General features: G+C 40.0%; 1 protein-coding gene across 6 annotated transcripts in view; it reads right to left on the bottom strand.

Annotated features, from left to right (window-relative positions):
* The window catches only part of ATP9B (ATPase phospholipid transporting 9B (putative)), a 243155-nt gene extending 219388 nt beyond the window's left edge, over positions 1-23767 (bottom strand). For all 6 annotated transcript variants that reach the window (XM_010586683.3, XM_064294374.1, XM_010586682.3 and 3 more), the window contains exons 1-2: positions 23608-23767; positions 2764-2937 (exon numbers count right to left, since the gene is read on the bottom strand). In XM_010586683.3, coding sequence (XP_010584985.2) covers positions 2764-2937; positions 23608-23729 — 296 coding nt within the window. In that variant the 5' untranslated portion in view covers positions 23730-23767. The remainder of the gene's footprint in view (positions 1-2763; positions 2938-23607) is intronic.
* Between the last annotated feature and the right edge of the window lie 840 nt (positions 23768-24607).

A 24607-nucleotide genomic window follows, 5' to 3' on the forward strand; every position in this document is an offset into this window, starting at 1 on the left:
ATCACGTTCATGGTCTAGAAGGCTTAACACAATAAAGATGTCAATTCCCCCAAGTTAATATACAGGTTTAATGCAATCCAGCAAGGATTTTGCAGATATGGACAAGATGATTCTAAAACTTACATGGTAAGGCAAAGGAACTAGAATAGCTAAAACACTTTCGAAGAAGACAAACACAGTGGGAAGAATCATGCTACTCCATGTTACCTGTTGCCATCAAGTCCATTCCGACTCATGACGACCCTACAGGCAGGCCAGAGTAGAACTGCCCTATAGAGTTTCCAAGGAGTGCCTGGTGGATCCAAACTGCCAACCTTTGGTTAGCGGCTGTAGCACTTAACCACTAAGCCACTAGGGTTTCCACTCCATGTTAAGACTTACTGAATAGCTACAGTAATCAGGACAGCATGGTACTGGTGGAGGAATAGACACAGATAACAGAACAGATAGAGAACTTAGAAATGGCCCCACCCAAATAAAGTAAACTAATTTTTGACAAACGTACAAAGCAACGCAATGGAGGAAGGACAGTCTTCTCCAAAAACGATGCTCGATCATTTGCATACACCTAGGCAAAAAAGTGAACCTCACCCTAAACCTTCCACCTTATACAAATGCTGACGCAAAATAAATTTAAAACTATAAAGCCGTTAGGAAAAAAAACAGGGAAAAAATTTCTGATACAGGGCTTGAAGCATTCTTAGCTGTAACACCAAAAATACAACTATAAAAAAAAAAAAATTGATGACCTGGATTTTGTCAAAATTTAAAACTCTGGATCTACAGAAGACTCAGAAATTAAAAGACAAGCTACAGACTGGAAAAAATATTTGCAAACCATATATTTGACAAGGACTAGCATCTAGAATATACAAAGAACTCTCAGTAAAAAAAAATAATTCAATTAGAAAATGGTCAGAAGACATGAAGAGCTATTTCACCAAAGAGGATATACGAATGGTATGTAAGATGTTCAAACTCACTAGCCACTAGGTAAATGCATATTAAGACCACAATGGCACAATAATAATACAGACCTCTTAGAACAGCTTTAAAAAAAACTGATAGCACCAAATGTTGGCGAGGACACGGAGAAATGAGATCTTTTTTCATTTATTGCTGGTGTATGGTGAATGTAAAATGGCATAGCCACTCTGGAAAACAATTTGGCAGTTTCTTTAAAAACTAAATATACACTTAGTATATCCACTGCACTCCTGAACATCTGTCCCAGAAAAATGAAACATTCTATCAAATAAATGACCCGTATTTCTCAACAATGTCAATGAACTGAGACAAAGAAATGCTAAAGAATGTTCCAGTTTAAAGCAAATTAAACAGCTAATCGTGACTCTGGGCCAGATCCACATTATCAGGGCAAGAGACAAAATAAGAATATGGACTTAAAGTAGATATAGTGAATCAACGTAAACTTCTTGAATTTGGCAACTGTACTAGGCTTACTATAACAAAATACCCTTTTTCTGAAGAAATACACTGAAGTATTAAGATGTAAAAGAGGCATCAAGTAAGCACCTAGTCTCAAATGACCCAGAAAAAATAAGAGAATGATAAAATAAATGTGGAAAAAAGTAAAAAAACGGTGAGTCTGTGTAAAGGGTTTAAGAATTCTCTGTACTATTCTTCCAACTTTTCTAAAGTTTCAATTCATTTCAAAATAAAAGTTTAAAAGTAGAAGAAAACAGACAAAAGAGAAGACAACACCAAATGCTTGGCTCTTTGCTATTAAAGAAGCTGACTCTATAGTTAAGTATATACTCAAAAAGAATGCTGAAGGAATATTGGGATGTTAGCTATTCAACCCAGAAAATGTTTTTTAGACTTACCATAGTCACTTACTATGAAATCAGTATCTCAAGTCAGCAATTTCTAAAACATGACGCAGCCATGGAATTTTTTCTTCACATGGAAGCTTATAGCACACGAGAAAGACAAAGATAGATGCTACTTTGAAAGCTAAACGGGGGTGACAAGTCCAAATCCTGCCCAGCCCCATGACCTATTCTCGTGGTCACTGGTTAAGGGGTCCTCAGAAACCCCAGGGCTGTGCAGAAGCAATGGCTGTTCCCACACACAACAGGGTCCACGCCCACACTCTAAAGGCAATGTGCATTGTGCACAGCATCTGTTTACCTCACCCACCAGTGAACTTGTTTAAAATGGGTATTCTTGGTTTCTTTCTTGGAAAATTAACAGAGGACTCTTGCTCCAAGTTAAGGCATTAAAGCTGAATCATATACACTGCTACAGAATTACTAAAATGCATTTTTATAGGTCCATGATCTTTCTTTTTGGATAAGAGCATAACTATAAAAGAAAGAGAAACACAAGTTGTATGCGTCAACACGGTCACCAGAATTAATTCTACCATGCATTCATCACAAAATCACTATTTTTCTCCATCTTTGAACCACTAAAACTTCTCATTAAATAATGAAACTTCATTTTCCCTTCCTTTCAGATTAGTATTATTTGATTTTGACTGATGTTATTAATACTCTCCATGATGTTATTCAGAGAGTGTCTTCTTTAGTTTGGTTGAAAAATAAATATGTAAGACAAATTATGCACGTAAGCATTTAAGCAAGGCAACCTCAGTGCACAGGGAAGTCAGGTTGCAACGGTTAAGAGTGTTTTCCTTAGTCTGATTGAAAAATAAATATGTAGAAGAATTAAGCATACAAGCAGTCAAGCGAGCCAACCTCAGTGCATACAGAAGGCAGATAGCGGTGGACAACAAACCTGGTACAGAGGAATTTCCATCCACCACAAACCAACCACTCTATTCCTCTTTTTCTTCGCGTTATTCTGGCACGTGGTAATGTGTGGTAATCACTTTCATCATTTTCAAATCCTTCTTCAGACATCATCAGTGGCATTTCATCCAAATGGGCAGACTCATCTTCCAGCTGATACCTGGTTAGTGACAAGAACAGTTACTCAAACAGACCTAGAACAGATGTGTTGTTACAGCATCACTGTTTCATTCAGGACAGCATCTGTTCTAATTCCACTAAGTAAACGCTTCTTTTTCCCACAAGCTAAGTCCTAACTAAACACTCTTCAGCTGAGGCAGACCTCTGTAACTGTGCATAGTAATGTTGCTTGCTTTGCAAAAAAATAAACAAATGAACTAGCTTAGGGAAGTGGAAGAGACAGCTGCCCAAGAAGCTGCACAACCAGGCTCACTTGCAACCATGACAGAGGCTTTGGTGGGCCTACGCGGCCAGGCAGTGCTACCAAAGCTGCCCGGTGACCACCCAAGGTATTCAATTCAGTAACCCAAAAGTCAATAGTCTGAAATACTACTAGTAGCAAAATACACACCTTCACATATTATTTAAACACTCAGTGTGAGAAATCAATGGGAGGTAAGATTTGACCAACTTAACATTCATCAGTCAAAGTTCTAGAAGCTACTTTTGACAATATGAAGTTATCTTTACACAAAAGGCATGAAAATTGTCTCTTGGTTTGTTGTTAGAATGATGCTATGTCCCATTTATTCCCTGCCTTTTTGTTTCGCCTTTTACTCAAACCCTATTCAATAAAATAATCTCCTCCACAACCAGCACACCCTTAGAGCTCAACAATCCTCTTCTAATTCCAGAAACAGGCAGCCAACTATCAGCACTGTCCATTTTATCCTTCCTTTCCTCAATCACAACACAATTTATATTCCAAAAATAAAAACTTACCTTTTGAGAAGGAGCCCAGGTGGCACAATGGTTAAGCACTCGGCTGCTAACTAAATGCCTGGTAGTTTGAACCCACCAGCCACTCCATGGGAGAAGAGACCTGGCAATCTGGTCCCATAAAGATTACCACCAAGGAAACCCTATAAGGCAGTTCTACTTTGTCATGTGGGGTCATTATGGGTTGAAATTGACTCGACAGCACACAACACCACCTTTTTGAGACCCAACAATTCATCAGAAACTATAATGGAGACTCAACAAACACTATCTTATTTAATTTTACATCAAGCCTTTGTGGTAGGAATTATCCTGATTCCAAAGTAAGAAAGCAGATGTCTGGGTTTCTGTGCAATAAGAGTAGCCGCTTAGGTTGAAATCTGTCCTCACATCCTCCAAAACCACACAGGAAGCAAATAAAACCAACCGAAACCCACAACTACAACATAACTGAAAATCAGTTGCCATCCAGTCAGTGCTGACCCACGGTGACCTCACGGTGTCTGAGTAGAGTATGTACAGGAACAAAGTGTCCATCCTAGTTACTGTGGGAGGCAGTCTGCCTGGAAGGGGGAGACATTCCCTGGAAGGCTAGGTGGTGAAGGGAAAAAAGGAAGTAACCAGTGGAAGCCGGCAGTTCTTCAGAAACAAAAAGTAAAGAAAAAGAGGAATCAAATACATGGATAGGTAATGCAGGTGGATATAATCACTCTGTTGAAGTTCAATACGAAGACAGATAATGTGGAAAATTTTTTCCTTTTTAGAGAACACCTACATTGAATCTCCAAGGACTCAGACAAAGAACAAGAAGCCTACTGACTTGCCCTCATTTCCCAGAATACTCCAAGAGAAACAGCATGCTATAATCTGAAAACTGTGATACTCAGAAGTCAATAACCATAATTGATACAGAAATTAATTTGTAAAGGCATATGCAAATAGTTGAGTGCTTTCTATCCTATGTTCAAAGAAATAAGATTTTTGATGATCATCCAATGTACTGTTCATTCCTATTAATTCCTCCTGCTTCTAGACCTTCAGCCAACAGAGCTGAACTGTACATGGTTTCAAGAGAAAGGCAGTTCAGCTTTTGGTTTCCAAAATATGTTGTTGAAGGCCAATTAAGAGACAGAGGCTGTCAAAGCCGAGCCTTCCACTTGCCAGAGCCAGGCTTTCACTGGAGGGTACTGGAGGATAGACCAAGATTGCAAAACCCAAAGAGACAAAGCCTGGGGAGAGGAAGTGTGGCCCGCTCCCTGGCATCCACCTGCAGGATCAACACTGGTAAATAGCAGAGTGGAGAAAATAGAGAACCACAGACAGGCCTAGAAATCCAGATTGGAGGGGCGTTGCTCCTACCTAGGATCCTGGAATTAGATCCCCTAAGGTACCCTGGCCAGTATGCTGAGCTTGCTACCAGCATATACAGGCACAGATGGCGCAAAGAGTGTCCAGTTTCTCCACAGCGTTTGGATGGCAAGGAGATAAAGATGCTCCTGGGTACCCTGGTCAGCCACCTGCAATGCTGACAAGACCAGGGGTCAGGACATGGAAGCAGCAGGAACACAACCCTCACAAAAACAAGTCAGGACAAGGACTGTAGACATTACTGTATGTTTTAAATTTCTTATAACAAACACTGGGGAAAATGTATTCAAGGTAAAAAAAAAAAAAAAAAATCTAAAGACCGAAATAGATATTGTCTATCTGTAGTTTCTTTACAGCACCTCCATCCTTTTTTCCTGACCTTTTCTGTTAAGGCCTGTGGTCACTGAGACCCTTGTCATGCATTAGTCGAACTGACTCAGCGGCTCGCATCACCATCTTCATCATCATCGTCATCTTTCTATGGATCTCTTGTCACTCTCACAAGCCAACGTTTTGGAAATGAAGGCCTTAGGAAGGAAGAACAATAGGTCCTCCTCCAGATAATCAAGATTGGAAAGTGGGCCCACAACACCAGGAGGATTTTCATTCTGCTCTGAATTCCAAGTAGCAACGTTTAGATTAAAACGCATAGAACAAGCTTTATATCTGTGGTTAGTGATCTTTTGGGGAACTCTGTGTGTATGTGTGTGTGGTGACAACGCCAGGTAGTACTCTGCCTACTGGGATTCTGTGATTAGGTCAGAAGGAAGATTTCCAAAGCTTCTTTATTAGACATTGTTTTGAAATAAGCACCTAGCTGTGAAAAGTCCAAAGTAGAGTTCAATGGCAGGGAAAAAAATCCTTCTAAAAGAAGGCCAACGCTGACCTGCCAAGTAATTTTTTCTATCGTCTTTGTTGATACTTGGTAACTGCAAAATACTCCAGCAAGTAGATTTACCAAGTTACTGAGTCATTTCCCTACTGCTGGACAATGAAAGCATTAAGTTCCATTATGTAATATTGCAATAAAAATTTATTTGCACAGAACTTTCCCCATATTTTTACATAAATTCTTTCAGAGATTTCCAGAAATAGAATTGTTATAGAAAGCCATAAAATTTAAAACCCACTTGATCTATACTGCCAAATTGCACATTTAAACGCCCACCAACATGAGTGCCACGAATAATGCAAAAAACATTTTTTTTCCTTACCCTTATCAGCATTGGTGCTGAATGTATTTACCCTCCCCGGGCAGGCCTGGAGGCCTGGTAAGGAGCTTAAATTTAATTCTGAGTGTAATCGGAAGCCATTGGAAGGTTTTGAACCTGGAAACGATTTTTTGTTTTCAAAAAGACCTTTTAAAACGTGCAAATTAAAATGGGAATATGTCTTGCTTATTAACTGAAAAAAAAAATAATTAACATTCAGTCTTGGGTAAACAGGCACTCTCAACTCCTGTTAAGAATGGGCACAACTTCTCTAGAGAATAATTTGCTAAGATGTATCAAAAGCCTTTTATTAGTGTGAATAAACTAAGAGTTTGAATTATTCCAAGGAAATTAAAAACGTGTACAAGGTTTATCCACACAGATGACCAACCATGGTGCCAGGCGGTCTAAAAGAGCACGAAAAATGTGGAGACACCTGAATGTCCATGACTAGAGAAGTAATTAAACACATGATGGAGTACCATATGTCACTAAGAATAATAATGTAGAAGGTCTTTTGCTGAAAAGGAAAAGTATTAGAAGTATCCTTCATTTGTCTTTTTCTCCTTTTGAATGTTCCACTCTACCAAGCAAAATGCTACAGTTTCAGGTCTCTCGTATAATCCATAAATGACTCCAACCCCTACTGATACCATCAAAGAGCATCCTTACCACACGCTAGTAATAATTTTACATGATTTAGACAAAATGGTGAACGCTGATTTGCGAAGTAACAGACCTAAATTAACAGAAATAGTATTGGTTCCCTTAAAAACTCCTTTTGCTTATTTTTCTGTGTAAGATCACCTCTTTTAAAACAGTCAACTAGGAAATGAATATACAAAATGCAATTAAAAAGGAAAATATCACTTAAATATATAATAATATAATACATAAAATGAGATTTTTAGTCTTTTTCACTAAGTTCTCTCAGTGATTGTGTTCCATGTTAGCAAAAGTCACAGTCTTATCAAGTTTAAGGCTGGAGAAGCAGCACAATGCGTTCTGAAAGAATGAATATAAAGCAACATCATGTTTAGTAACCTCGACTTCAGAAATGGAGCCTTTGAACTGGCAAGCAATTTATTCCATTTCCAAAGCAATTTTCCTATTGTATTGAAAATTTTACCTCAGTATTTAAAAACAATAAGATGATGAATAATGGATTTTTTTTCAGAGACAGGATAAGCACAGAATCTTAAGTGTCTTTGTTGCCTGGTGTCATACACACTTAATTGGTTTGCCACTCAAGAAAAATCAACGTTTCCAGCAATTAAGTATAATTCTGGAAACATATTTTTAAAACGAGTAAAAACAATGTGAACAAAGACGACAGACAGATGATACCAAACCCAAGAGTGCTACCACGCTAAGAAATGAAGACAGCTATCTTAACTGCTGCCAAAGGTTTAAAAAAAAATTAGGAACTTTCAACAAAACACTCAAGCACTGGAAGGCACATAATTTACATGCATCTAATTTTTCTTTAAGTAAAACTGGGTCAATACAATAACTAGCGTAAAGTCACATTTTATCCTACGCATCTAACAGCCTTATTGTTTCCACTTTGATAAAAAACATTTCTGAAAAGTCAATTGATATTAAAGGGAGAAACATATTTTAAATATGCCTAATGCTTCAGCTGTCTTTAAGAAAAATAAACATTTCTCCCTTGCTTGCATGTTAATAAAATCAAAAAACAAAGCAACAAAAAGCTAAGTACTATACAGAAATATATGTATTTCCTTCATCAAATACAGCTACCAGGTTCAACAGGGTCACTGATGATCACTGACTTGTATGAACTAACTGAAGAAACTGAAGAGAAACTGGGACTCTTTCCCTCTTACAGATGGGGGATAAACAGTGAAGCATTAAAAACATAAAAAAAAAAAAAAAGAACACCGACTTAAAAAAAAAAAATGCCTTGACCTTAGTATCAAAAACGAGCAAAAAGAGACACTCCAAGTTGACAAGTGCTTTCCCCCCGTGAACTATGTATGCAGTCACGACTGAGCTATTCATTTTTAAACCTGAATACCAATTTCTTAAAATAAGAGAACATACCAACACTATACATAAACTGAGAGAAACTTCTGAATTAGAGTTAATGGTATAATATCCAATACTATATAAATGCAAATTCAGAAATTTAAAGATATACAGGCAATTAGCTCAGGACACATACTCCAGTTGCCTAAAATTGTGACGCTCTCTATCATCAGCTATATATTCATGGTAATATGATTAGATTAAAAAAAAAAAAAACTCATTGCCATCAAGTCAATTCTGATTCATAGCGACCCTATAGGATACAATATGATTAGATTAGTTGTAGAAAAATTAAGGGAAACATTTCTAGTCTGGCAGGTGTAAAGAATTTCTTAAACTTAAGTGGACTATGGATTTCTTTTAAAGGAAATCTTCACAAATCCAAAAAATGTCTCTGATTCCAAGGAATCCTAGACTAGGCAGTTTGATAAATACTGTCTTAAGAATTATTCTGTAAAAAAAAAGAGAGGGTCCTTTCAGTTGTGAACCACTGTAACAAAGGAAAAGCTTCACCCTTTTAACTAGTAAAACATTTAATAATCATAATTGTAAAACTTAAAAAAAATTGTGACATAATTGTAGCTACTCAGAATGAGAAATCCAGCAAAAAAAAAAAAAAAAGAGGGAGGGGTGGGAATGGAAAAACACTATATAGACGACACGTAAGTGGTAACTTTGGTGAAGGCTAAGACAGTACACAATACTAGGGAAACCAGCACAGTCTGTACAAGGAAAGGTCCTGGAAGCTCCATAGATAAATCCAAATTTCCTGAGGGACCAAATTACTGGGCTGAGGGCTGTGGGGACCATGGTATCAGGGAATATGTAACTCAATTGGCATTACACAGTTTATAAAGAAAATGTTCTACACTCTACTTTGGTGAGTAGCATCTGGGGTCTTAAAAGCCTGTGAACAACCATCTAAGATACTCCACTGGTCTCGCCCCTTTGGGAACAAGGGAGAATGAGGAAAACTAAAGACACAAGGTAAACATTAGTCCAAAGGACTAATGGACCACAACTACCACGGGACCGAGTCCAATATAACTAGATGGTACCCGGCTACCACCACTCACTGCTCTGACAAGGATCACAATAGAGGATCCCAGACAAAGAAAATGTAGAACAAAATTCTAACTTACAAAAAAAGACTAGACTTACCTGCCTGATAGAGACTGGAGAAACTCCAAGGGTATGGCCCTTGGACACCCTTTTAGCTCAGTAATGAAGTCACTCCTGAGGTTCACCCTTCAGCCAAAGATTAGACAGGATCATAAAACAAAACAAGACTAAAGGGGCACACCAGCCCAGGGGCAAGGACTAGAAGGCAGGAGGGGACAGGAAAGCTGGTAACTGGGAATCCAAGGTCAAGAAGGAACAGTGTTGACATGTACATGGGTTTGTTAACCAATGTCATAAAACAGTATACATACTAACTGTTTAATGAGAAACTAGTTTTTCTGTAAACCTTCATCTAAAGTATATTAAATAATAAACAAGTATTAAAAAAAAAGTGTTACCTCTAACAAGAAAAACACTAACATTTTACAGATAATCAGGCAACAGTCATCTGTTCTCAGCATGAATCTCTTTATACACTAAAGTTGAACTATTATATTGCAAAGGGCTCAAGGCAGGGCCAAGAGCTGCACTGCTGAAAAAGTAAAGCAAAGGTAGGATTGGAAATGGATAAACAAAATAACGATACTAGATGTCATTTGTTCCTCATTCAGCTGCAAAGATGATCACTTCAGTGATACACATACTGTTTAAAACATAGACATAAAAACATTAAATTCATTACCTTAGTTTTATTCACATAGTCACCATGCAACAGAGAAATCAATGCCTGGCATGAGTTTTTAGAAAATTATCTTAACTGCACTCCTAGTAAACTATTAAGTATATTTTGTATGGTATACTCATTAATAGCATATAAAAAAAAAAAGTATCTTCATTCTTGATGATAAAGAAAACAATGTGATATTGAACTTTTAAACATTTATTAAACCATATTCAAATCACATCTATTTTTCATAAAATCCAAACCCAATGAAGAAAATCTGTATACAAGTTTAAACAATTTACCATCATTACATATTAACGGCAGTGGGTATATATTAAACAGACGGTGTCTTAAGTCAGTATAATTATAATGAAATAAAAATATTCTCACATCAGCGGCCATCTAAGATGCATCAATTGGTCTCAACCCACCTGGACCAAAGGAGAATGAAGAACACCAAGGTCACACGATAACTATGAGCCCAAGAGACAGAAAGGGCCACATGAACAAGAGACTTACATCATCCTGAGACCAGAAGAACTAGATGATGCCCAGCCACAACCGATGACTGCCCTGACAGGGAGCACAATAGAGAACCCCTGAGGGAGCAGGAGATCAGTGGGATATAGACCCCAAATTCTCATAAAAAGACCAGACTTAATGGTCTCACTGAGACTAGAGGAATCCCGGTGGTCATGGTCCCCAAACCTTCTGTTGGCCCAGGACAGGAACCATTCCCGAAGACAACTCATCAGACATGGAAGGGACTGGACAATGGGTAGGAGAGAGATGCGGATGAAGAGTGAGCTACTTGTATCAGGTGGACACTTGAGACTGTGTTGGCATCTCCTGTCTGGAGGGGAGACAGGAGGGTAGAGAGGGTTAGAAACTAGCAAAATTGTCACGAAAGGAGAGACTGGAAGGGCTGACTCATTAGGGGGAGAGTAAGTGCAAGTATGGAGTAAGGTGTATATAAACTTATATGTGACAGACTGACTTGATCTGTAAACGTTCACTTAAAGCTCAATAAAAATTATTAAAAAAAAAAATTCTCACATCAGAGAAAACCTGAGAACCTTTAAAACTCATTACTACAGCCCCATATACATAATAAGCACAAAATGGCACTTCTACATAGTCAAGGAAAGAGGCCTCCAAAGCTCATAAAGCAAGGAACCCTTATCAAAGCTCTTTTCCTAACAACTAATTAGCTTTCAAATTGCCAATGAGAAAACAAATAAATAAAAGGCCTCATAATACAAAATTTTGCTGTCGGTAAATATAAGAGAGTAAACCAGTTAACTTACATTTTTGAATTTTTCTAACTATATTCTAGTACATGCTCCCCAAAATAGAACTATTAGAAAAATCATAATTGTCACAGAAAACTTTCACTTTTATACAATACCTATTCACTTAACAGGTTTGTTATATATGAAATTAGTGACTTGTTATGTATTAAACATATATCACCCTTTCCTTCTGGTTCCAGACCAAGGTGGAGAAGATATACTTCTCCCTATTCCTTACAGTTAAGCACAACTCTGCACATCACACACAAATACGCTTAAGACTCTGAGAAGAGGAGAGAAGAGGCAGATAGGCTAGGGAGCTCAAAAAAAAAAAAAAGAAAACACCAAACCCAGTGCTATCAAGTCGATTCCGACTTATAGCGACCCTATAGCACAGAGTAGAACTGCCCCGTAGAGTTTCCAAGGAGAGCCTGGTGGATTCGAACTGCCGACCCTGTGGTTAGCAGCCGTAGCACTTAACCACTACACCACCAGGGTTTCCAGGGAGCTCAGAACCCGAGAAATAACACAACAGTAAGTTCCCTGTGTTTTCTTTCTGCCTCATATACCCCATATTGGGGGCTACAGAAGTCAGCAACTGGAGAAAACAATGAGCACGGGCAAAAGGCCCAAGAAAAGTCTAAACGACAGGAAAGGGGCAGCCTGGCAGGACAGAAAACTTTTACACAATTAACAGCCCGCCTCCATCTAAACATGAAGAAAAAAATGCAGCCCCACCCCACACTTCACAGTAAGGACTGGGTGGGGAGCTGTAAGGAGACATCTCTCCCACTACTAGGTGGCATCAGGAAGGACAGGTGCGAAGCTGGGACATTCATCCTTGGCAGGAACAAAGCCCCACTCACACAATGTCATTGTAAGGCACAAGAAATCCGAGACTTCCCCTCCAACCAGTGGAAAAAAGGCACCCCTGCCCATTCCTACCAGTTAAGAGCAGGTCCAGTGAAGAGCCAGAATTTTAACCATCATCTAGCGGTAGGTAACAAGGTCCTCCTGCAATGAGTAGAGGCCACACAGGAGCAGTCAGCAGGCACCCCTCTCCTTCCTAGCCCAGACGGTATCGGCAGAGATCTAGGGAAGCCTAAAATCTCACCCCTGCCTGGCAGTAAGGAGGCACCCTTCCAATTCCAGGTGTCAATAGGGGCTCTGGCAGTAACGAGGCTGCGCCCTCCACATCTACCACTGAGTGTCAGGAGAGGTCTGGTAAAACAAAACATTTAAATAAGGTCTAGAGTCTCAAAACATAATACCCAAACTTTCCAGAATACAATCAACAATTACTCATTATATCAAAGTCCAGGAAAATCTCAACTTAAATGAGAAAAGAGAATCAACAGACATCAGCATCAAGATGACTCAGATGTTAAAATTATCTGACAAGGATTTTAAAACATCCATCATGAAAATATTTCAAAGGATAATTAATAACACACTTGAAACAAATGAAAAAACAGAAAGTCTCAGCAAAGAAACAGATAATACAAAGAACCAAATGGAAGTTTTGAAATTAAAAAATACTGTATTTTTATAGTATCAAAATATAGGATAAAAAACTCAACAGATGGGATCAAGAGCAGAATACAGGAGACAAGAGGGAAGAATCACTGCACTTGAACACAGAACAACAGAAATTATCCAATCTGAACAGAAAATGGACTAAAAATAAATGAGCAAAAACTCAGAAATCTGTGGAACTAAAAACAGAGAATCTAAAAATGTGTCACCAATGCATCAGGAGATGAAAGACAGTGGGGGTACAAAAACTATTCAAACAAATAATGGCTGAAAATTTCTCAGATTTGATAAAAGACAAAAGAATAGATTGGAGAGGCTAAGCAAAACCCAGAAGAATAAACCCAAACAACTCCATACCAGAACCGTATGTCTTAGTTATCCAGTGCTGATATAACAGAAATATCACAAATGGATAGCTTTAACAAAGAGAATTTTATTCTTATGGTTTAGAAGGCTAGAAGCCTGAATTCAGGGCGCCAATGCCAAAGGACAACTTTCTGTCTGCTCTGGGGGAAGGTCCTTGTCATCAATCTTCCCTTGTCAAGGAGCTTCTCAGCACAGGGATTCCAAGTCCAAAGGACACGCTCTGCTCCTGGCTCTGCTTTCTTAGTGGTAGGAGGTCCCCCTGCCTCCCTGCTCACTTCTCTCTTCTATGTTTCCAAAGAAATTCACTCCACTAATTAGATTGTAGACAAGAATTATTTTAGATGAAGGGAAGGACAATAGACAATATAGGGGAAGTCAGCATAACTGGACTAATCCAAAAGCTAAGAAGTTTCCTGAATACAACCAAACACTTCAAGGGACAGAGTCACAGGGGTGGGGGTCTGGGGACCATTGTTTCAGGGGACGTCTAGGTCAACTGGCATAACAAAGTATATTAAGAAAATGTTCTACATCCCACTTCGGTGAGTGGCATCTGAGGTCTTAAAAGTTAGCAAGCAGCCATCTAAAATCCATCAATTGGTCTCAACCCACTTGCAGCAAAAGAGAATGAAGAACATCAAAGACTCAAGGAAAATATGAGCCCAAGAAAAAGAAAGGGCCATATAAACCAGAGACTCCATCAGCCTGAACCAAAAACTAGATGGTGCCTGGCTACCACCAATGACTACCCCGACAGGGAACACAACAGAGAATCCCTCTGATGGAGCAGAAGAAAAGTGGGCTGCAGGCCTCAAGTTCTTGAAGAAAGACCAGACTTAATGGTCTGACTGAGACTGGAGGGACCCCAGAGGTCATGGCCCCCAGACTCTGTGTTAGCCCAAAACTGAAACCATTCCCAAAGCCAACTCTTCAGACAAAGATTAGACTGGACTATAAGACATAAAATGATACTGGTGAGGAGGGTGCTCCTTAGCTCAAGCAGACACATGCGACTATGTGGGTGGCTCCTGTCTGGAGGCAAGATGAGAAGGCAGAGGGGGCAGGAGCTGGTTGAACGGACATGTAAAGCAGAGGGTCAAGAGAAGGAATGTGCTGTCACATCATAGGGAGAGCAACTAGCGCCATACAATAACGTGTATGTAAGTTTTTATATGCGAAACTGACTTGAATTGTAAACTTTCACTTAAAGCACACAAAAAAATAGATTTACAATTAAAAAAAAAAAACTGACTCAAGATATAGCCTAACCTTGTAGATTGATTCCTGCCTCATGACATAACTGCCTCTAATCCTGTTTCATTAACATCGTAGAGGTAGGATTTACAACACATATGAAAATCACATCAGATGACAAAATGGTGGACAATCACATAACAATGGGAATCATGGCCTAGCCAAGCTGACACACATTTTTGGAAGACACGATTCAATCCATGACACTATAATAACCAAACTACTGAAAACTAAGGACAATAAAACTAAAACCAAAGCTTGAAAGCAGCGAGAAAGAAATGGCACCTTACCTATAAATGAAAAACAATTCAAATGACAGATTTCTTATCAGAAACATAAAGACAAGAAGAAAGTGGAGTAACATTTTCAAGTTCTGAAAGAAAAGAGCTGTCAACTCCAAATTCTTCATCTGGAGAAATTATCCTCAATTAATGGAGGGGAAATAAAAGACATTGTTGGATCAGAGAAAACTAAGAGAATTTGTTAGCGGGTGACCTACCCTAGAAGTACAGATACGTACAGAAGAAACAGAACAGAAATGACAACAGAAGGCGCTCTGGAACATCAGAAAATAAGAGAACAAAAGAAAGAGCAAAAAATACGAGCAAATACAACAGGCTTTCCTTCCCCTTCTACATTTCTAAATTATGTTTGAGGGACCCTGGTGGAGTAGTGGTTAAGCGCTACGGCTGCTAACCAAAAGGTCGGCAGTTCAAATCCACCAGGCGCTCCTGGGAAACTCTATGGGGCAGCTCTACTCTGTCCTACAGGGTCGCTAATGAGTTAGAATCGACTCGACGGCAACGGGTTTGGCTTTGGGTTTTTCTGGTTCCTTCTCCTCTTGCATCTTCTAAATTATGTTTGAGGGGCAAACCAAAAATTAAAACACTGTCTGACATGATTTGGCCATATAGGGGAAATATTTTTAAAAAATATAAAGGCATACCTTGGAGATACTGCGGGTTCGGTTCCAGGCCACTGCAATAAGGCAAGTATCGCAATAAAGTGAGTCATACGAATTTTCTGGTTTCCCAGTTCATATGAAAGCTTACACTATACTGTAGTCTATTACGTGTACAACAGCATCATGTCTAAAGAAAAATGAACATACCTTAATGAAAAAATACTGCTAAAAAATGCTATCGTTTGAGACTTCAGCAAGTCATAAGCTTTTTGCTGGTGGAGAGTCCTGCCTTGTTGTTGATAGTTGCTCACTGGTTAGTGTAGTGGATGCTGAAGGCTAGTATGGCTGTGGCCATCTCTTAAAATAAGACAACAATAAAGTATGCTGCATTGATTGACTCTTCCTTTCACGGAAGATTTCTCTACAGCATGTGATGCTGTTTGATAGCATTTCACTCACACAGTAGAACTTTCAAAACTGGAGTCCCAGATCCTGACACTGTAAGGGGGAGAGCTTGTACTTGGGAAACAAAGAGAGGAAATGGATGATGTTAGGAGGAGGGGAACAGCTTGCACTCGAGAAAGAGAAAGGGGAAACTGGCCCTACACGCGTCCCTGGCTTGGCAGTTAGGGGTTAACGGGGACGAAGAAGAAAAAGGGTATAAAAAAAAAATTTTTTTTTAAGAAAACAACTGTATCGGGGCTCTCAGACTTTCCCTCTGAGTAGCCCGCTTGACACTCCCTGGTCAAGTGTACTTTTCCTATTAAACCTTTGCTAGCTAATAATTTAGCTAATAAACCCCCGCTTGCTTGGCACTATTTGTCTCAGTGTTTGAATTCTTTCCTATACTGAGGACAAGAACCGAGGCTATTCTCCGGTAACGACACTGCTTTATCAACTAAGTTTATGTAATATTTTAAATCCTATGTTGTCATTTCAACAATGCTCATAGCTTCTTTACCAGAAATAGATTCCAACTCAAGAAACCACTTTCTTTGCTCATCTATAAGAAGCAATTCCTCGTCTATTAAACTTTTATCATGAGACTGCAGCAATTCAGTCACATCTCCAGGCTCCACTTCTAATTCTAGCTCTCTTGCTATTTCCACTGTATCTACAGTCATCCATGAGAGCTGGAATCAGCTTCTTCCAAACTCCCATTAATGTTGACATCTTGACCTCTTCCTGTGAATCACAAATGTTCTTAATGGCATCTAGAATGGTGAATCCTTTTCAGAAGGTTTTCAATTTACTTTGCCTAGATCCATCAGAAGAATCACCATCTATGGCAGCTATAGCCTTACGAAATACATTTCTTAAATAGTAAGACTTGAAAGTTGAAATTACTCCTTAATCCATGGGCTACAGAATGGATGTTGTGTTAGCAGGCATGAAAACATTAATCTCCTTGTACATCTCCATCAGAGCTCTTATGTGACCAGGTATATTGTCAATGAGCAGTAATAGATGGTGCCCGGCTACCACCCATCACTGCCTTGACAGGGAACATAACAGATAATCCCTGATGGAGCAGGAGAACAATGGGATGCAGATCTCAAATTCTCATAAAAAGACCAGGCTTAATGGTCTGACTGAGACTAGAGGGACCCTGGAGGTCATGGTCCCAGACCCTTTGTTAGCCCAAGACTGGAACCATTCCTGAAGCCAACTCTCCAGACACAGACTGGACTGGACTATAAAGATAGATGATGATCCTGATGAGGAGTGAGCTTCTTGCCTCAAGGAGACACACAAGACTACATGGGCAACTCCTGTCTGGAGGTGAGATGAGAAGGAAGAGGGGGACAGGAGCTAGTTGAATGGACATGGGGAATACAGGGTGGAGAGGAGAAATGTGCTATCTCATTAGGGGGAGAGCAGCTAGGAGTACATAGTAATGTGTGTAAAACTTTCTGCATAAGAGACTGACTTGATCCGTAAACTTTCACTTGAAGCATAATTTTAAAAAATGAGCAGTAATAATTTTAAAAGGACTCTTTTTTTCTGACCAGTAGGTCTCAACAGTGGGCTTAAAATATTCAGTAAACTATACTGTAAACAGATGTGCTGTCATCCAGGCTTTGTTGTTCCATTTATAGGACACAGGCAGAGTAGATTTAGCATAATTCCTAAGGGCCCTAGGATTTTCAGAATGGCAAATGACCACTGGCTTCAACTTAAAGTCACCAGCTGCATTAGCCCCGAACAAGAGAATCACCCTGTCCTTTGGAGCCAGGCATTGACTTCTCCTCGCTAGCCATCAAAGTCCTAGATGGCATCTTCTTCCAATATAAGGCTGTTACATACACACTGAAAATCTGTGTTTAGTGTAGCAACCTTCATCAATTATCTTAGCTAGATCTTCTGGATAACTGGCTGTAGCTTCTACATCAGCACGTACAGCTTCGCCTTGCACTTTTATGTCAGGGAGACGGCTTCTTTCCTTAAACCTCATAAATGAACCTCCGTTAGCTTCAAATTTTTTCTTCTGCAGCTTCCTCGCCTCTCTCAGCCTTCACAGAATTGAAGTTAGGGCCTTGCTCTGGATTAGGCTTTGGCTTCAGGGAATGAACGCTGCGGCTGGTTTGATCTCCTATCCAGACCACTAAAACTGTCTCCATACCAGCAGTAAGGCTGTTTCACTTTATCATTCATGTGTTCACTGGAGTAGCACTTTCAATTGCCTTCAAGAACTTTTCCTTTGCATTCGCAACTTGGCTAACTGTTTATGGCACAAGAGGCCTAGCTTTTGGCCTATCTCGGCTTTCGACATGCCTTCCTCACTAAGCTTAATCATTTCTAGCTTTTGATTTAAAGTGAGAGACATGTGTCTCTTCCTTTCACTTGAAGGCTTAGAGGCCATTGTAGGGTAATTAATTGGCCTAATTTCAATACTGCCATGTCCAAGGGAATAGGGTGGCCCGATGAGAGGGGGAGAGATGGAGGAATGGTTAGTCAGTGGAGCAGTGAGAACATACAAAACATTTATTAAGTTTGCTGTCTATGTGGGTGCGTGGCACCCCAAGACAATCACAGTAGTAACATCGAAGACTGCTGAGCACAGATCACCATAACAGATATAATAATAATGAAAAAGTTTGAAATATTGTGACAGTTACTAAAATGTGACCAGGCATTGACCAGTAACTTGAAATTTGCCTCCAAAATTAGGAAGTGCCAAGAGACCAAAGAAAGAGGTAGCCAACTCCAGCGTGGTGGTGAAGGAGTATATTAGGGAGACTTACATACGAGTCTAAGTCCTGGGCAGCCACAGAACCAGAGCAGATCTCCGCACCCTGCAGTGGGAGGGCAGAGGTTTTATAGTGGCAGTGGACAATAGTGGCCATAAGCCAGAGGATGACATAAGAATGACTCAGCAAACAGTAGTGAACTAGGGGACCACATGAGGATGCGCATGTTCAGCCTTGCAAAGTCTGTTTCCCCTTCATGCTTTCGGAAAAATGAGGCCAAAAGACTTGCTCGATGCAGGGTTGCCACAAACCTTCAATTTGTAAAAACGCAGTATCTGCAAAGCGTAATGATGCAAAACACAATAAAAGTGTGCCTGTATCACAAATAGGGGGGATAGAAGGATGTAAAGCAGTAAAGAAACTACACTTCACTGGAACTGATAAATACTGGCACAACTGTACTATATAATGAGTTATGTATAATGAAAACCTAGAACCACTAAATATTATCTATACAAAGAGATCCAGTGGAAAACATGATATATAAGTCAAAAAGGAATTTTAAAAGTTGTTCCACTAATCCACAAGATGGCAAGAAACAGAAAACAGTGAAATGAAAAACAAAGAGAACAAACAGAAAACAAGAAATAAAATGGCAGACTTTAGCCCTAACATATCAGTAATTACAATGAACATAAATGTTCTAAATACATCAATCAAGGACAGAGATTGGCAAAGTAAAGAGGAAAACATGATACACCACCCCAACCGTACTTGACTACAAAAAACTAAGTAAAAATATAACGATATAAGTTGGATGAAAGTAAAAAGATGGAAAATGATATGTTTACCATGCAAACACCAAAGGAAAGCAGAAATAACTATTTTAATCTCATATAAAGATTTCAGAAAAAAAAAAAAATTACCAGAGACAGAGGAACTACAGAGTGATAAACGTGTCAATCCATCAAGACCACAAAGCAATGTCAAAGGTGTATGTACCAAACAACAGACCTACAAAATACATTAAGGAAAATCTGATAGAACTGAACAGAGGAAAAGACAAAGCCACAATTACAGCTGGAGACTTCAACAACCCTCTCTCAACTGCTGATAAACAACTAGACAGTAAACCAGCCAGGACATATAAGAACTCAACAACTTCATTAACCAATATGATCTAGTCAACATTTTAAAACATTCCATTCAACATGAGAATACACATTCTTTTCAAGAGCCCAGGAAATACATACCAAAACTGACCATCGCCTCAGCCATAAAACTGCACCAAATTTAAAATTGAAATCATAGAGCATGTTCTCTGACCACAAAGAAATCAAGCTAGTAATTAATAACAGAAAGATAATATGAAATGTCCCAAACACTTAACAATACACTTCTAAATAATCCATGAGTCAAAGAGGAAATCGCAAAGGAAATTTTTAAAGAACAGTGATATATGAAAATGAAATTAAACATATCAAACTTTGTGGGACACAGCTAAATTCAGTGTTGAGAGGGAAATTTATAGCACTGATTTTTGACAAAGGTAAAAATAATTATAGGGAGGTAGTATAGTCTTTTCAACAACTGGTGCTGGACTGCCAGAAGAATGAACAAATCTGTCTTGGAAGAAGTACAACCAGAGTACTCCTTAGAAGGATGGTGAGATTTCATCTTGCTTACTTTGGACATGTTATGAGGAGGGACCAGTCCCTAGAAAAGGACATCATGCTTGGTGAAGTAGAGGGTCAGCGAAAAAGGCTCCAATAAGATGGATTGACAGTGGATGCAACAATGTGCTCAAACACAGCAACCATTATGAGGATGGCACAGCACCAGCAGCATTTCCTTCTGTGTTATACATGGGGTTGCTATGAATCAGAATCGACTCAATGGCAACCTACAAGGCAAAAAAAAAAAAAAGAACTTCGAGCTAAACCTCATATCTCATATAAAAATTAACACAAAATGGATCATAGATTTAAATGTAAAACAATGCATTTTTAAAAGACAATACAGGAGAAAACAAAAACAAGCATCAAAATATGTGAGATGTAGCTAAAACAGTACTAAGAAGGAAATTTACAGCACTGAATGTTTTCATCAGAAACAACAAAAAATCTCAAGTAAATAATCTAAATTCCTACCTAAGAAACTAGAAAAAGAGCAAAATAAACCCAAAGCAAGGAAAGAAAAACTAAAGATCAGAAATCAGTAATGTTTAAAGTAGAAAAACGAAAAAAAAAAAAATCAATGAAACTAAAAACTTACCCTTTAAAAAACACAATAAATATGACAAACTTCTAGCAAGACAGACAAAGCTAAGGTGTGGGACGAAAAGAGGGAGTGAAATAGGAATATCAATACAGATGCTAAAGTCACTATTAAAAGGATAATATAGAATGCTATGAACAACTTTATACTCATAAATTTGTCAACTTGGAAGAAATGGGTCAATTCCTTAAAAACTGCAAACTATGAAAACTCAACCAAGATGGACTAGATAATCTGAACAGTCCTATAACCACGAAAGAAATTGAGTTCATCAGTTACAAGTTCCCAAAAAAGAAATTTCCAGGCCCAGGTTATTTCACTGGAGAATCCTACCAAATGTTTAAAGAATTAACACAACAGATAATACATAATTAATTAATGCTGTTTTAAGATGCTAAATTTGTGGTAATTTGCTATGGCAGGAATGGAATACTAATACACTGTACTTCCAACACATGCCTTAATATGTCCAAAAGTAAAGATACTCCTAAACTGAGAAGTAGAACTTTAGTATTTGCCTGATCACAGCAATATGCACCACAAAAGTGCATGTTTCCTTCCCCCTTCTACTGACACTTCAGTATGGGGTGGGGGGGGGCACAGATAAAACCACCAAATCCACAGGTCCAGAGGACCCTACTCACAGTTTTTCAATTAAAAATTTACACAGCGACACAGCGAAAGAAACTGGGAACGAAGTACCAGTTGATCTCGCTAAAAAACCCACTGTCGAGTCGATTCCAACTCACAGCAACCCTATAGGACAGAGAAGAACTGCCCCATAGGGTTTCCAAGGAGAGAGAGGCTGGTGGATTCCAACTGCTGCTGACCTTTTGCTTAGGAGTTGGCCTCTTAACCACTGTACCACCGGGGCTCCAACAGTTGATCAGTAGCCCCAAAATTCTTAATTCTACCCATAGTCAAAGATCTTATGATAATAAGAGGTCAGAAAAAAGTATTAAGCTTGGTCCAAACTCCATCCCTAAGAAGAGAGGAGTCATCCAGGCTCAAGTGAATGAATTAGGCTCCAATGAAGAGACCAAACTCACAAGAGAATGTTACAAAAATGTTATTAGGCTCAAACTGTGATGGAATCCTATTCTGAAATAGGTACTTTATTTTCAAGTAATCATCTCCTATAATTCAACCACTTAGAGAATTACTAATGTATTTACTCTTACAGGTAACGCCTAGAAGGAAAGGGGAAAGAGTACTTCTTGAGAATCACTTCCAGCCAAGCCCTGAAAGGTCACCTTACACACATTCTCCTGTGACCCTCAACAATCCCAAATGATAAATAGTATCCTCCATATTACAGTCTAAATTAAAAAAAAAAAATAAGTGACCTAAAATCACACAGCTGGTAAGTAAATGAACCGGGAATCCAAGTTGGCTCTATTACACAGTAGTATGTACTCTTTTAACTATGTTACAGACTCTCAAATAACCAAAGCCAAAAATTACTCTAAAACTCAAATTCAGAAGCAATTGGATATTGAGTAAAATCATAATTTTCCTCCTTGCATGAAAGGTTAATTGCTTCTACAGCAAAGCGAATGGCACACCTACTCCACACCTGGCAAACTTTACCATTTCTGAAATCACAGGATTTCATTACCTATTATCATCCAAAATTTTGTGCTAACCATGATGGACAGATCCTAATTTTTTTTTTTTTAAATAACCCAAATATCATGACAATCTTTTCTGAAAATGGTTAAATTCACAAACATTAAAAGTGGGCCCACATTTTAACCAAAGCCTACAACTGTCCTACCAGACTTGCAAAAGAGGATATAAATAAAGATCCCTCTGAAACAAAACAGAACTTTGTTAACTACAGGATTCAGTATTTCTCCTTTTTTAAACTTCATTTTCTAATTACTAAGACATTTTCGAAACGTAGTATTCTTTTCTTTGGGTATGAGTTAAATCCAACTGATAACCGCAAAGTATGAGACTTCCATTTTAAATCAAAGTCTGTACATTTTAATTTGGCCCTTAACTAACTGGACTACATTAAGCAATTTAACCTTTCTGAATCTGTTTCGCATTACTAAAAAACAAAAACTCTTGTCAACAGAAAGTATTCTGTAGATATATATTAAGTACAAAGTGAACTTAGGAAACAAATTTAAATTTCCTCACTTATACTTTACATTTGTGACAATAAGTGATTCTCAATAAAATATGCATTTGTAACACTGCAATTAAGATTCACAATTTATTGGGTATTACAAATAAGTTTCGGGTACTAATCATTTTTGAGTTATCAGTGAAGTCAGTACTATCTTACTTTAATAAAACAGTAAACCCACAAAATCTGACTGTTATTTCTTTCCACTTCTGATATATATGGTCGGCCAGGGCATAAATGGGAACATAAACAGGGCTCAAGGGCCCCTATCCCCCATAGCTATGACAATCTGTGCCTTCATCAGCAGATACAGTATGGAAACACAACCAAAGTCGGCAAACCGCTCTGTGGCCCAGTTGGTAGGCCGGCAACAGGCGGCTCCAGACCAGGCATGTGGTCCCGGCCGGAGAGTGGGTGGGCCCCACTGGGCAGGGTCAGAGACGCTCGGCCCACCGCACTGGCCGGGAAGAGGGCAGGGAGGGCGCAGATTTGAGGCCGTGGCGGCTCCCGTCATTACCTGCTGTGCCGGTCGGCCCCCGGCCCGGGCCCCGCCGCGCTGTAGTAGGCCGCGCGTTTGCGGTTGACAGCGGCCACAGCCGCGGCGCTCCGCACCGGGTATAGAGGGATGTGGTCCGCCATGATCCGACTGCCACCTTCCCGCCCCGCCCAGCTTCTCTCAGTTCGCTGCTTCTCCCGCCCCCTCCGACCCAGCCCGGCCGAGGCACCGCCCGCGCGCTCCGCCCAACCCGCCGCGCGTCGGCGGCCCGATGACGTCACCGGACGACAAAGGCGCGACCTTGGGGCACCGGCGTTCTGACGCCCGCCCCACCGCTCGTCGGCAGCCCTGTGACGTCACTGTGCTGCCAGGGCGTGGAGCGTTGGGCAGCGATGCTCCGAGGCCCCGCCCCTCCTCGCGTAGTCGGTCTAATGATGTCACCATGCGGCAAAGGCGCGGAGCGGGAGGTAGCTGTGTCCCAGGTTCCGCTCCTTCTAGCGTCGGCGGCCCTGTGACGTCATCGAACAGCGAGCGCGCGGTGCGCTAGGCGGAGGGCGCATGCGGCACGGGTCGTGCTGTCTTTCCGGGAGAAACGCGTGGGCCTAGCAGTCCGAGGGCAGAGCTCGGTCGTGAGAGGACCCGAGCCGGCCTCGTTTCCATTCTCCAGACTTGTGAGCCTGACTCCTATTTCCTAAAAGGAGCCTGAGCTGAAGCAGCATCGTGGGCGCCCTGCCGGTCCGGGCTCGGCTGTCCACCACGGCTGACAGGCCTGAGGAGCACGGGGCCGGACCAATGGCCGCGCTAGTTAACAGTACTGCGGGCCTTGAAGATCTGAGAAAGTGAAGGTACATAAACTCCTAACGGTACCCCCTACAGGACCACGGACCCCGAAGACCTCAGAAACAAAGTGACGATTGACACTCTCGAAGTGAAAATTCACAAACCCCCATCGGTCTCAGAACCTCCAGGATCTGAGAAACAAAGTGACGATTGTCAAAAGGAACTGAGATTTATTTAGGCA

This window comes from Loxodonta africana, chromosome 11 (assembly GCF_030014295.1).
Source record: "Loxodonta africana isolate mLoxAfr1 chromosome 11, mLoxAfr1.hap2, whole genome shotgun sequence".
Lineage (NCBI taxonomy): Eukaryota > Metazoa > Chordata > Mammalia > Proboscidea > Elephantidae > Loxodonta > Loxodonta africana.